This window comes from Hyla sarda, chromosome 1 (assembly GCF_029499605.1).
Source record: "Hyla sarda isolate aHylSar1 chromosome 1, aHylSar1.hap1, whole genome shotgun sequence".
Taxonomy (NCBI): Eukaryota; Metazoa; Chordata; class Amphibia; order Anura; family Hylidae; genus Hyla; species Hyla sarda.
Window position 1 is genome coordinate 203271992 of NC_079189.1, and position 15413 is coordinate 203287404.

General features: G+C 43.8%; 1 protein-coding gene across 8 annotated transcripts in view; it reads right to left on the bottom strand.

The window, feature by feature from the left end:
* Positions 1 to 15413, bottom strand: part of SMARCAD1 (SWI/SNF-related, matrix-associated actin-dependent regulator of chromatin, subfamily a, containing DEAD/H box 1) — a 154129-nt gene that overhangs the window by 99952 nt on the left and 38764 nt on the right. For all 8 annotated transcript variants that reach the window (XM_056567520.1, XM_056567511.1, XM_056567485.1 and 5 more), the window contains one exon: positions 512 to 668. In XM_056567520.1, the coding sequence (XP_056423495.1) occupies positions 512 to 668 (157 nt within the window). The remainder of the gene's footprint in view (positions 1 to 511; positions 669 to 15413) is intronic.

Genomic DNA, 15413 nt, shown 5'->3' on the forward strand with positions numbered 1-15413 from the left:
CTATCGCCCGTCACAAAATAATGGCCGTTATTAATAACCGGCAATAACGGGTTAAAGCGGATAATAGAAAAATCCCATAGACAATAATGTGATTTTCTAACGGCCGTTAGTGATTAGAGATGAGCAAACTTACAGTAAATTCGATTCGTCACGAACTTCTCGGCTCGGCGGTTGCTGACTTTTCCTGCATAAATAAGTTCAGCTTTCAGGTGCTCCCGTGGGCTGGAAAATGTGGATACAGTCCTAGGAGACTCTTTCCTAGGAATGTATCCATCCTTTCTAGCGCACCGGAGCACCGGAAAGCTGAACTAATTTATGCAGGAAAAGTCAGCAACCGCCGAGCTGAGAAGTTGGTGACTAATCAAATTTACTGTAAGTTCGCTCTTCTCTATTAGTGATTTTGTACCGGCCGTATAACTGCAGATTTCCAGGCTTTTTATAACGGGCGTTCATAACAGAAGTATTTTTATAGTGTGAAAGGGGTCTAAGATACATTTTAGATTCACATTACTTGTAACAGCTCTTCATTGGTCCTCTGAGGGAAGATTTCTTTAAGCTTATGCATTTTATCATCTTTGGTTTTTTGAGGTACATTTCTTGCAGTTGTCTTTTTTGAAGTAGTCCATTCATCTTCAGAATCATCAGTGGAAGATTCAGAAAATCCATTCCTTAAAAAAAAAAAAAAAAAAAAATTAAGCAAAAAGTCAAATAAACTAGCACGGGGAACACAGGTTGCCATTTTTAATATCCATCAAAAACACTACAATAAATTGAGAAATTTTTAATACAAATAATGCTATACCAAAATTGTAGTACATGCAATAAACATGTAATATCTAGATTAGATTTTTTTAATTCATAGGCAATAGAAAGAATAAGAGGTGTTTTTCTTGTGTGGCTCCTTCAGATGGCTAGAGGTAAATACCAAGTGAGGCAAGAACAGATTCACCTGGAGGTTGTGCTAAACCCGTCACAACACGTACAAGTGCATGAAAACTAAGACTGCAGCTCCTTCTTCCAACATGCATCAAGGGCGTGATAACAGACAATCAAATGCCAAAATTCACCTCAAGGAGGATAAATGTGCGCTGCCAACTAGATAATATAACTGTACTCCAGTGAAACTGGATAAGATTTATTAAAATAAAAATGTACAACGTGTTTCGAAACCGGACCGGCTTCTTCCTCAATCACCTTGAGGAAGAAGCCAGTCTGGCTTTGAAACACGTTGTACATTTTTATTTTAATAAATCTTATCCAGTTTCACTGGAGTACAGTTATATTATCTAGTGGGCAGCGCACATTTATCAGGGTGGAGCGACGGGAGTGGGAGCCCAACTGTATATTGACAAACCTCATCACGTTTGTGTGAATCAGTCTGCCCGGGACAAACCCAGACTGCGCCTCTCCTATTATACCTCCAATCATACCAGCCTACCTTCTTGCCAAAACTTTGGACAGGATTTTGGCATCCGTATTGAGCAGTGAAAAGGATGGTAAGATAACATTTTTAACAGATTTTTGCTTTAAATTTTTTTTAAGTAGATAAGTAGTCGTAGCTTAAAATCATTGATTAAAGAAAGGATGCCTGTTCTATAGGAATCATTGACTGTATCACACAAACAAGGCAAAGAGACACTAGCAAATTCTCTATAGATATCAAATGGCAAACTGTCAGGGCCGAGCGCAGATGAGCCAGCACATGATTTTAATGCTGCTTTTAATTCCTCGACTATAATCTGCATATCTAAGCTCTATGATCTTCTGACAGTTTAGGGAGATTACATTTAAGAGTCTAGAATTTCAGTTTCCCCACCAGACCTCTGACTGATACAGTGTCGAGTAAATATCAATGACCATCTCCAATACATCCCCCTCCCCTCAATATATCTCTATGGCAGAGCCGGAGATTGCCGAAGGCAGCGCTTCGGCTCTGCCATAGAGTTGTATTGAGGGGGCGTGTCGGCCGCCGCCTCGTGCGGAGGTCGACACGCCCCCTTCCAGCGGGCTGTCGGGGCTCCGTACAGGAGATCGCGGGGGGCCCCAGGGGTCGGACCCCCCGCGATCTGCAACTTATCCCCTATCCTTAGGATAGGGGATAAGTTGCTCACCACTGAATCACCACTGGACTACTCCTTTAAGGACTAATATGAGCCATCATTATTAGCAACTTGACTATACACAAAAACAAAAAAGCAAGTCGCATCGATTATAAAAGGTATATCTTTATTTCATCATTTAAAAACAATATTTAATACTTTCAGATGTTTAGAAATCTTCAGACAAAAAATGCCAGTGCAGTGCCACAAACATTACACAATCCATTTAGAGCCTAGTGCGTATTGCTTGACATCTATATCAAGACCCAAGCAAGTAAATTACTTATATATAGTACAGAAGGGTAACCCAGGGTATCAGCAAAATGTATAACTCTCTAATGGAGGCATACCACAATAATGACCTGTATAGTCCGGTCATTCACCCAACTTTCCTATATGCAAGTCAACAAATATCCATACTAGGTAGGCACTGCGTTCTGAACCCGAGCGCGCTTTCGCTCCTTCCTCAGCAAAAGCACGCTCGGGATCCAGAGCGCAGCTTTTTTTTTCCTTCTTTAGTGATCTATAAAAGAGTTGGAGTTAGCTTTTTTGATTACATTTCATAGGTTACCTAAAAAAAAAAAAAAAAAAAAAAAAAAAAAAAAACAGTATGCATGGGAAAATGTATCGGTAGCGGGGCTGGGTATTACTAGTGGACGATAACAAAAAAAAGTGAAAGTGTCGGATTTTTTTGTGTGTGTAATTTAATAATTTATTTTGTGTAATAATTTTTTTTATGGTTAACGCATGTGTTTCATTAATTTTTGTTAAATTTATTTTAGGTACTTCAAATGTTATTCTTTGTGTGCTACTCCCATCATAGAACACACACTGGCCCTCATTAAGGCTGCATTCACATCTCGTTTTTCACACACGGGCACCGGATCCGGTGGGGGCAGGGGCAAACCGGGCGCTCCCGTACCCCAGCCGGATAAGCCCGTGACTCCATTTACTTTAATGAGCCGACCGGAGTCAAACGGTGACTCCGGTCAGCTCAGTTTTGACCCGTATGCGGTTTCATGACCGGACCTAAAACCGTAGTATACTACGGTTTTAGGTCCGGTCCAAAACCGCATACCGGTCAAAACTGAGCTGACCGGAGTCACCGTTTGACTCCGGTCGGCTCATTAAAGTAAATGGAGTCACGGGCTTATCTGGCTGGGGTACGGGAGCGCCCGGTTTGCCCCTCCCCCAGCCGGATCCGGCACCAGTGTGTGTGAAAAACGAGATGTGAATGCAGCCTTACTAATGTCAACCCGGCTCTTTTTGTTGGGTTGTGCAACCAAATACATCACCACTCAGTGTTTTTTAAACCCATCAAAATGGGCATGGTTATCACAAAAAGGGGAATGTTCCCGACAAAAAAGAAAAAACACTCGGAGTATGATTAAAAACTCACAGGAAAACCTGTGAATTTTTCTTCACCAAAACCCGACAGCTCTGAGCTGTCGGGAAATTACTAAAAATTTACGAAATCCTACCCCAATCATGGAACAGGGTCTGTTCCATGTTGGGGGTAGTAGTACAGGGGCTAAGGGGTTGATCCCATCAGGTCTCACTTCTGAGACCCGATCCGATCAAAAGTTATTAAGCAGGGGAGCGGGCGGTGTACGTTGTATTTTACTTTCATTTTCAAATTCCCTGCCGGGATCCCTGAATGGCCCGTACTGAGGAGCCATTCAGGGATCCCTGCGGGGTTCTGCGGGGGAAAGATATACAGAATCGCTGGGGGTTTTCTATATGTCCCCACAGCTTCTATATATCTTGTCCCCCCCGCCACGCTATCATATACCCACCGCAGGTGTGTGTGTGTGTGTGTGTGTGTAATATATTGTAATCCTTCTGGCTCCAGCGCTGTGGCTGTGCGCTGCAAAGCGCAATGACGAGTGACGTCCCCAACGCGACGTCCCCGTCAGTGCACACAGTGACAGCGCATAGCAACAGCGCCGCAGCCAGAAGGATCGCGGACCTTGGGAACAGGTAATTATAACACCGGGGATGGGGGAGGCAATGGGGCAGCTGTGGTGGTTTAACTGAGGAGGACTGCGCATAGAAGCGAAGTGGGGACCAGATAACGCTACTTCCCGGAGAGATGCCCTGCTAATAAAATGCTTGTCAATGATAGCGCTACCGGGAGCTTATGATTGCGCTGTGCGGGGGGGGGGGGGCGGCATATATAACATGCGCTATGCGGGGGGGGGCATATATAACATGCGCTGTGCGGGGGGGGGCATATATAACACGCGCTGTGCGGGGGGGGCATATATAACACGCGCTGTGCGGGGGGGGCATATATAACACGCGCTGTGCGGGGGGGGCATATATAACACGCGCTGTGCGGGGAGGGCATATATAACACGCGCTGTGCGGGGAGGGCATATATAACATGCGATGCTGGAGGTATATGATTGCGTTGTGCGGGGGGGGGGGGCATACATTCAATTTACCATGCGACACAATTTCCAACTAGTGGGACACAAATTTTTTTTCTATTCGACACATTAGTAAATCAGGGAGAAAAATACACGGAGTAAATGAAGAAACACTCGGAGATAAACCAAACACTCTTAGTAAATGACTGTTCTATGATGGGAGTAGTTGTCCAGATGCTGAGGGACTGACGGCACCAGGTCTCACTGCTGACACCTGCTGCCATCATAACTTAATAGCCGGGGAAGTGGGCGACATGCAGATCCCCTGTAAAGGCTGCAGGAATCTCAGTTCCCTACTAGAAAATACACATATTTTCTGCAGAAGCCCTCATTGGTCTATCAGTGGGGACCAATGAGGACAGCCAGAGGGAAATATGAATTTACAAGAGAAGTGGCCATATACTAGTTTATACAGTAACCTGCACTACCTTCAGTCGCCTGCCCCCGCCCCTACAGAGCAGCGGCTGTCACTGCAGCTGTGAGCCCCTATTCCCCGTTCGCTTCTGCATCGCTTCCCGCTACCTACAGACAGGACTACAACTCCCAGCATGTCCTCATTGTCAGGACATGCTGGGAGTTGTAGTCTTGACCGGAATAGAGCATGAAACTCTGCAGAGGCGAGCGAGGCGGAGGGGCTCAATAAAATGTTCTAAAAATGTATAAAAATTTATACATATCTGCAACTATGTATGATGCGGGATCGGCGGTAGCCACGGACAGTTATCAAATAGAGCAACATACCGCCGGTACCGCATCATACACAGTTGCAGATATGTATAAATTTGAACCCTGAATTTTATTTAACATGTATTTTTAGAAAAAATTTTATCGACCCCCTCAAGCCCCGCTCCCCGCTCCCCGCTTGATACATACAAAACTAACTCTCAGCACGTCCTGATAGTAAGGACATGCTGGGAGTTATAGTCCAATCTGTAGGTAGCAGGGAACGATGCAGAGGCAAGCGGTGAACAGGGGATAACAGCCGCGGCTCTGTAGGGGTGGGCGACTGGAGGGAGCGCTGGTCACTGTATAAAGTATATGGCCAATTCTCTTGTAAATTCATCTTTCCTGCTGGCTGTCCTCATTGGTCCCCACTGATTGACCAATGAGGGCTTCTGCGGAAAATATGAATTTTCTAGTAGGGAATAGTTTTCAGCAGCCCCGGCAGACAGGGGAGTAGAAAGGCATGCCGCCCGCTTCCCCGACTTAAGTTATGATGGCAGCAGGTCTCAGGAGTAAGACTCGATGCCATCAGTCCCTCAGCACCAGGACAACTACTCCCATCATGGAACAGAGTTTATTCTATGAGCAAAAAAATGCAATTGCCACTACAAACAAAAAGGTTAAAATGCCAGAAAAAAAAAATCGCCAAAACACATGAAAATCAGTGGCAGTTTTTCTTATAAAAAAATAAAAATAAAAAATGCCAGACAAAAACCTCAGTGGAATCCTAGCCTTCTGTAGGTCTCATGACCCAGACAGACAGCTGCGAGTTTGGTTTATCAAGCTGGTGGTCAGGCTTTGTTCACACAGTGGACTTACCATGCAGAATTCTGCAGAGGAATTCCACACGGACATTCTGCTTCAGCAAAGTACCATTAATATCAATGGGATTCTGCTGCACTGTGCTCCAGCAAAATTTGGTCACCATGGGGGAGATTTATCAAAACCCGTCCAGAGGAAAAGTTGCCGAGTTGCCCATAGCAACCAATCAGATCGCCTCTTTCATTTTTCAGAGACCTGTTCAATAATGAAAGAAGAAATCTGATTGGTTGCTATGGGCAACTAGGCAACTTTTCCTCTGGACGGGTTTTGATAAATCTCTCCCCCCCCTACCCCCCCCCCCTCCATATGTTTCTGCTTCGGAAATTCCAAATTCGGCGTCCACAGAAAAAATTAGACATGTATTTTCTTTCTGCGGATCTAGCAAGGAAATTAATTACGGTCTATGGGACTCTGCTGTCAGTGGAATGTCCGGAAATTTTCCATGCGGCCATTCCTCCATGTGAACATTGCCTTACACTGCAGCTCTGTAGATTCAGCCTTTTTTGTATTCAATCAAAATGGCCTGCAAGTTGTTGCATGGTGAGTATTTTTTTAAACATAAGGACAAAAGATGTTAACAGGGCTTTACTGTGCACAGCTGATGTTTTAACAAAAAAAAATATGCAACTCCATATTTATTATTACAGATTCTGCAGTTGAGAAATATCCTCTATGTGGCCTTTGTCTGCTGATGCAAGCACAGGCTTAAATGGGCACTGTTAGATATAAAAACTTTTGACATATTGTAAAGCATGCAAAACCAATAGGTTTTGCAATTGCTTTCATTAGAAAACTTTCAGTATTTCTACTGAAAAAAAACAGTCAAAAAACTGGCAACTAGGGGTTCCCCTGCGTACTGTGATACATACCAGTGCTGCAGTGTCCACTGGTCATCACATACGTCATGGACCCACTTCATGCAGCTCCTGAGCTGCTGTGCTCGATCCCCGCCCCATCACTCTGCCTGTGTTTACTTCACTTCACCTCTTCTGTCGTGTGAGCAGTAGGGGGGGCGGCTGCACAGTGCTGGCAGTGAGCAGGACTTAGATGATTTTTTTTTAAAAAGGTAAGTGCCTTTGCATGTACAGTGGGGCAAAAAATCATTTAGTCAGTCACCAATTGTGCAAGTTCTCCCACTTGAAAAGATGAGATGTCTAATTTTTTTCATAGGTGTACCTCAACTATGAGAGACATAATGAGGGGGAAAAAAAATCCATAAAATCCCATTGTCTGATTTTTAAAGAATTTATTTACAAATGATGGTGGAAAATAAGTATTTGGTCAATAACAAAAGTTCATCTCAATGCTTTGTTATATACCCTTTGTTGGCAATGACAGAGGAAAAAAAATTTCTTTAAGTCTTCACAAGGTTTTCACACACTGTTGCTGGTATTTTTGCCCATTCCACCATGCAGATCTCCTCTAGAGCAGTGATGTTTTGGGGCTGTCGCTAAGGGCAAAACAGACTTTCAAATCTCTCCAAAGGTTTTCTATGGGGTTGAGATCTGGAGACTGGCTAGGCCACTCCAGGACCTTTAAATGCTTCTTACGCTGCCACTCCTTCGTTGCCCGGGTGGTGTGTTTGAGACTGTGTTTGTCATGCTGAAAGACCCAGCAATGTTTCATCTTCAATGCTCTTGCTGATGGAAGGAGGTTTTCACTCAAAATCTCACCATACATGGCTCCATTCATTCTTTCCTTTACACGGATCAATCATCCTGGTCCCTTAGCAGAAACACAGCCCCAAAGCATGATGTTTTCACCCCCATGCTTCACAATAGGTATGGTGTTCTTTGGATGTAACTCAGCTTTCTTTCTCCTTCAAACACAATGAGTTGAGTTTTTACCAAAAAGTTCTACTTTGGTTTCATCTGACCATATGACATTCTCCTAATCCTCTTTTTGATCATCCAAATGCTCTCTAGCAAAGTTCAGACGGGCCCGGACATGTACTGGCTTAAGCAGCGGGACACATCTGGAACTACATGATTTGAGTCTCTGGCGGCGTAGTGTGTTACTGATGGTAGCCTTTGTTACTTTGGTCCCAGCTCTCTGCAGGTCATTCACTAGGTCTCATCATGTGGTTCTGGGATTTTTGCTTACTGTTCTTGTGATCATTTTGACACAACAGGGCGAGATCTTGTGTGGAGCCCCAGATCAAGGGAGATTATCAGTGGCCTTGTATGTCTTCCATTTTCTAATAATTGCTCCCACAATTGATTTATTCACACCACGCTGCTTGCCTATTGCAGATACAGTCTTCCCAGCCTGGTGCAGGTCTACAATTTTGTTTCTGGTGTCCTTCGTCAGCTCTTTGGTCTTGGCCATAGTGGAGTTTGCAGTGTGACTGTTTGAGGTTGTGGACAGGTGTCTTTTATACTAATAACAAGTTCAAACAGGTGCCATTAATACAGGTAACGAGGTGAGGACAGAGGAGACTCTTGAAGAAGTTCTGTGAGAGCCAGAAATCTTGCTTGTTTGTAGGTGACCAAATACTTATTTTCCCCCATAATTTGCAAATAAATTCTTTCAAAATCAGACCATGTGATTTTATGGATTTTTTTTTCCTCATTATGTCTTTCATAGTTGAGGTATACCTATAATGAAAATTACAGTCCTCTCCTCTTTTTAACCCCTTAACGACGCAGGACGTAAATGTAAGTCCTGTGAGCTGGTACTTAACGCACCAGGACGTACATTTACGTCCTAAGCATAACCGCGAGCATCGGAGCGATGCCTGGATCATGCGCAGCAGGTCCCGGCTGCTGATCGCAGCCAGGGACCCGCCGGTAATGGTGGACATTCGCGATCTCACGGATGTCCGCCATTAACCCCTCAGATGCCGTGATCAATACAGATCACGGCATCTGCAGCATCGCGGTCACTAAAATGGATGATCGGATCGCCCGCATTGCTGCTGCGGTGATCCGATCATTCAGCATGGCAGACGGAGGTCCCCTCACCTGCCTCCGCTGCCTTCCCGGCATCTTCTGCTCTGATCTGCCTTCCACCAGACCAGAGCAGAAGATGACTGATAGCACTGAACAGTATTAGCAATCGAATGATTGCTACAAATAGCCCCCTATGGGGACTATTAAAGTGTAAAAATAAAATTAAAAAATTTAAAAAAAAATTGTAAAAAACCCTCCCCCAATAAAAATTTACAATTATCCCATTTTCCCTATTTCACCCCCAAAAAGTGTTAAAAAAAATATTTTATATACATATTTGGTATCGCCGCGTGCGTAAATATCTGAACTATTAAAATAAAATGTTAATGATACCGTACGGTGAACGGTGTGAACGTAAAAAAAAAAAAAAGTCCAAAATAGCTGCTTTTTTTAAATAACATTTTATTCCAAAAAATAAAAAATAAATGGATTAAAAGTTTTATATAAGCAAATAAGGTATCAATAAAAAGTACAGATCACAACGCAAAAAATGAGCCCTCACACCGCCGCTTATACGGTAAAATTATAAAGTTATAGGTCTTCAAAATAGGTGGATTTTAAACGTATCAATTTGGTTAAAAAGTTAGCGAATTTTTATTTTTATTTTTTTAAGCGCAACAGTAATAGAAAAGTATGTTATCAAGGGTATAATTTTAATCGTATTGACCCAAAGAATAAAGAACACGTCATTTTTACGGTAAATTGTACGGCGTGAAAACGAAACCTTCCAAAATTAGCAAATTGCGGTTTTCTTTTTAATTTCCCCACACAAATAGTATTTTTTTGGTTGCGCCATACATTTATGGTAAAGTGAGTGATGGCATTACAACGGACAACTGGTCGTGCAAAAAACAAGCCCTCATACTAGTCTGTGGATGAAAACATAAAAAAAGAGTTATGATTTTTTGAAGTCTGAGGAGGAAAAAACGAAAACGTATAGACGACCCTAATACTGGCAAGTTACGCCGTCATCAAAAGCAGCTGCTTCAATCACTAGAGTGCGCGCTCCTACGAGATACCTGTGGACACCACTCTGAAAACCAACATCTCCATCGAGGGTGACCTGTCTGTCGGCAGGCAGACTTAGTCACCTACACCAGGACGAAGCCGACGAACATCAGAACAGGAGAGGAGACTCACCAGAGACCTTTGCCAGGAAGGGTAAGCGGTACATAGTACCAGTGCTTCATTCAGTTGTGGCCACCGAGCCGTTAATATTGCAGCAAATTACTACCTTGATACTCCCAAGCCACGGATGTGGTCCCAGGCTGTGCTGCTGTCACAGCCACCTAGCCTAAACAGCACTCACTATCAGAGACTTTGAGCTATAAATTATAATTTCACTACTACTCTTTGATTTTATATATATTTTTTTTATTAAATTAATCAGGGAGGCATGCAAGGATCCTGCATCCTCTCTTTTTGTATGTTATAGTTGTATTTGAGCATTTAGAATAAACTACATTTGTACCTTGGACATCTAGCATTTTTCTCTATCTACCCACTTTTTTTTTATCTCTCTGCTAACACAACCATTTTTTTCCCATTGTTATTTTTATCTATTTTTTATTTTCACCATTTTTTCTTTCACATTCATGACCACCTAACCTTTCATTCAACCATCAGACACAATCAGTAGATAATTCTCAACCACCTCACACTCACGATATATATATACACACACACATATACATATATATCCTCAGCTAAACACACAATTTTTTCTTCATTTATTTATTAAATTGTTTATATTTTTTTCACACCATTATATATCCATCTGACACATATCACTGACTGACATCTATAGTCCCACATCATCCATCCATAAACTCATTTTCTTCCGTTATCCTCTGCTTTTGTCAATGGCCTAGAGGACCCGGTAAAGAAAGGCTTTGCTCTATCACTCCCAGAATACAGACCCCTGACACCCTACTCTTAGAGGCAAAAGGCTTAGAATCTAGCTAAGCTCTCACCAAGAAACCTGCCCCTCTTATGAGGACTTAGGATCTCCCCACCAACCACCCGCCACCAGGACGGCACCAACCTGTAGTCTGCTACAACTGCTACAAGCCTGGTCACTATAAATGTGACTGCAGATCCCCAAGGAGACCTGGACCCTCACAAGGTCGATACTCAGCCAATTACCAATACCAACAAGCCAATGGCCCACTTGACACTCAAGAGCCCTCTAGATACTCCCCAAACCAAGGGCAAAGACCTACCCAGGATATGCCAACATAGGATTTGGGCAAGCTTGTGTCTCACCTTCTATGGCAGTATCCTCAACGAACATGGATGGCCCTCTGGCTAAAGTGACACTACCCATTGAAGGGCCCCCTGCAACCTTTCTTATAGACACAGGTGCAGCCAGAAGTGTAATTAGGACCCAAGACCTGCCAACTGATCCTTTCCTCTCAAATATAGATGTGTCATGTGTAGAGGTTGATTGCATCCCCCGAATGAATCCCTTCACAAAGCTTCTCCGCATAGCCAACTTCCTCCACTCTGGAGATTGCGTATGTCTCTGCTCTATGCTCCATCCCGATCATATTGGATCTCCATAAAACTCCCACCTCCACAATCCCATCAGATGTATTTGCCCGTATACCAGTCAGTCTCTGATCAATTGGTCCAGAAGACATTGGAAAACTTAAGGTCCCACCTGTCATGGTCACTCTCAAGCCAGGAGCCCCGCTACCTAGAAAACCCCAGTACCCAATTAAGATCGCTCAATCTGAGGCGCTCTCTAAACAAGTCCAGACACTGGTCAGCAATATGGCTCTCACGCCATGCTCCTCCCCCTGCAACACGCCCCTATTCCCAGTCAAGAAAAAGACAGCCAAAGGGGAACCTGAGAAGTACAGAATGGTTTGAGATCTTAGAGCTGTGAATGAAGCCACAGTACTACACACCCCTATTGTCCCCCAATCCCCATACTCTGCTGTCAAGGGTGCCCCCTACTGCAGAGTACTTCACTGTTGTCGACCTCAGCAATGCTTTCTTTAGCATACCTTTGGATCCCAGATGCTGGTATTTATTCGCCTTCACCCACGAAGGACAGCAGTACACTTGGACTGTCATGCCCCAAGGAGCTCAAAACTCACCTAGCCAGTTTGCTAAAGCCATGACTCTCATCCTATCCACCTGGCAAGAGCAGAATCCCTCTACGTGGATGATCTTTTATGTGCTGAGGACCTCTCATCTGCAGAAAAACATTCTGAAAGTCTCCTCTGTTACCTAGCTCATCAAGGCTGCATAGCCTCAAAACAAACTTCAGGGTTATCCCATCTCAGTTGTGTTCCTTGGCCACTGCATCTCACAAGGCACCAGACACCTTACTCAAGAAAAAATTCAAGTCATGTAGGATATCCCTGCACCAGCAAGACCCAAGGCTTTATTTACATGCCTTCCTTGGACTGATCTCCTACTGTCAGTCATGGATCCCAAAAGCTTCTCTATTGATGCAACCACTCTACGATGCTTTGAAGATGGATCCCTTTGACCTCTCTGAGGAGTCTATCTCCAACTTGCTGAAACTAAAGATGCCATCTCCTCAGCACCAGCACTTTGCCTTCCAGACTATGACAAACCCTTCAAGCTCTTTGTCTCGGAATGACAGGGACATGCCACTGGTGTCCTAGCCCAGTCCCACAGCAGCAAACAAGACCTATTGGATATTACTCTTGCAGACTCGATGCTGTGGCCAGAGGAGGCATGTTCTGCCTTAGAGCTGTCTTTGCTGCAAAGGCACTCCTGGACAAAACTTCTGACCTAGTTCTTGGTCATGATCTCATTCTTCTGGTTCCTCATGCCATCTCTGCAATTCTTAACCAGACTCAGCCAAAACATCTCTCCACAGCAAAACATCTCAGACTACAGTGCTCACTCTCGATACCTGACAATGTAACCCTCCTAAGATGCAATGTTCTTAACCCCTCAACCCTGCTTCCACTTCCTGAGGGGGGAAATGGAGGTGATGAAGAGGATCAGGGTAACCACTCCCATGATTGTTTTGAGCTTATGAAGATGGAAACAACACACTTGCCATCTGTAAGTAAAACTCCATTGCCCAATCCAGACCTCACCATCTTTGTGGATGGCTCGAGATTTGCAGACGAGCATGGGAAATACCTTACAAGATATGCTGTCACGATGGAAGATACAGTCATAAAAGAGGAGGCCCTACCTCCTACTGTCTCTTCACAGGTAGCTGAACTTCAGGCCCTCATCACGGCATGCAAATTGGCAGAAGGCCAAGCAGCGAATGTATATTCCGATTCCGCTTATGTGTTTGGCACCACCCATAATTTTGGATTACTGTGGAAAACCAGAGGCTTCCTGACAGCAGCAGGAACACCAGTAAAATGCCATCAAGGATCTGATTGATGCCTTACTCCTCCCAACTCAAGTGGCAGTTCTTAAAGTGAAGGCCCATGGATGACTGAACTATAGGGAAGCAAAGGGCAACTACCTAGCAGACTCTGCAGCCAATCAGCCAGAAACTCCCAGGAAGTGAAAAGCAGAGAGGAGTACACCCACACGTAGGCCCTACAGACCCTACCAGTAGACAAATCCCAGTTGAAAGAACTACAAGAGGAAGCAAGCCATGAAGAAAAGGACATATAGAAACAGAAAGGAGCCGTGTTGAATAGGAATGTCCTATTTGAAAATAATAGGAAGCCCTGCTTACCAAGATGTATGCACATGGAGCTGCTATCTTGTCAAAAACAAGAATGCCCTAATTCAAAAGTACTACACAGCATCAGGAATTACACCACTAACAGACAACTACTGCAAGTCCTGTGCTATTTGTGCAAAGTGCAACCCAGGCCATATGGAGAAAACACCCCAGAAACACTTGGCCAGACCACAGTACCCGTTTCAAAGGCTACAGATTGACCACATACAAATGCCAAAGAATGTAAGATTTGATTACACCCTTGTGGTGGTGGACATATTCTCAGGGTGGCCGGAAGCCTACCCAACTACCAATATGAAAGCAAAGACCACAGCCAAGAAACTCCTCAATGAAATAGTATGTCGGTATGGAGTACCTGAAGTCATAGAAAGTGACCAAGGACCATTCACAGCTACAGTGACAAAGAAATCTGGTCTGCCCTAGGAGTCAATTTATCCTTCCATACCCCCTATCACCCCCAGAGCAGTGGAAAGGTTGAAAAAAAATGAATGACACCTTTGAAACCCGAATGTTGAAAATGTCCCAAGAAAACTGGTCTACCTTGGCCCGATAGTCTACCCATTGCCCTCTATAGCGTCAGATACACCCCTAGAGGAGTGCATTCCCTATCCCCCCCCCTATGAGATTTTGTTTGGCACCGCCCAAATATAAGGGTGTTACTAACCTCAGCAGCAAGTACAGTCTGATGCACTAACTAATTATATGGCTGCATTATCAAGTGAGTTAACTAAAATACATGGCCGAGTGTTTTCTTCTATTCCAGATCCTGAAGAAGATCCTGAAGCAGATGCTGGGACTCACAAGCTATTGCCTGGTGATTGGGTACTAGTGAAAAAGTTTGTGAGGAAGAATCCTCTTGAGCCCAGATTTGATGGTCCATTCCAAGTTCTGCTGACCGCATCCACTTCAGTCAGAAAGGAAGAACACCTGGATCCACGCTTCTCACTGCAAGAAGGTGCTAACGCCAGAAGACGAAGGAACCAGTCCAACCCAATCATGAAGAATACCATGATGGGTCATATACCCCATTACAGGAATTCCCGAATACAGAATCATTGTATGTGTAAGTACATAGGACAGATGATATTGGACTACATGTTAGGGAAAGTCATTTTAAAAGGGGTACTCCTGTGGAAAACTTTTTTTTTTTTTTAAATCAACTGGTGCCAGAAAGTTAAACAGATTTGTTAAATTACTTCTCTTAAAAAAATCTTAATCCTTCCAGTACGTTTTAGGGGCTATATACTACAGAGGAAATGCTTTACTTTATAGATTTCTCTGATGTCATGACCACAGTGCTCTCTGCTGACCTCTGCTGTCCATTTTAGTAACTGTCCAGAGCAGAAGAAAATCCCCATAGCAAACATATGCTGCTCTGGACAGTTCCTAAAATGGACAGCAGAGGTCAGCAGAGAGCACTGTGGTCATGACATCAGAGAAATCTATAAAGTAAAGCATTTCCTCTGTAGTATATAGCCCCGAAAAAGTACTGGAAGGATTAAGATTTTTTAATAGAAGTAATTTACAAATCTGTTTAACTTTCTGGCTACAGTTGATTTTAAAAATAAAAATAAAAAAAGTTTTCCATGGGAGTACCCCTTTAACCTCTTCAGGACGCAGGGCGTATGGATACGCCCTGCATTCCGAGTCCTTAAGGACGCAGGGCATATCCATACGCCCGTGGGAA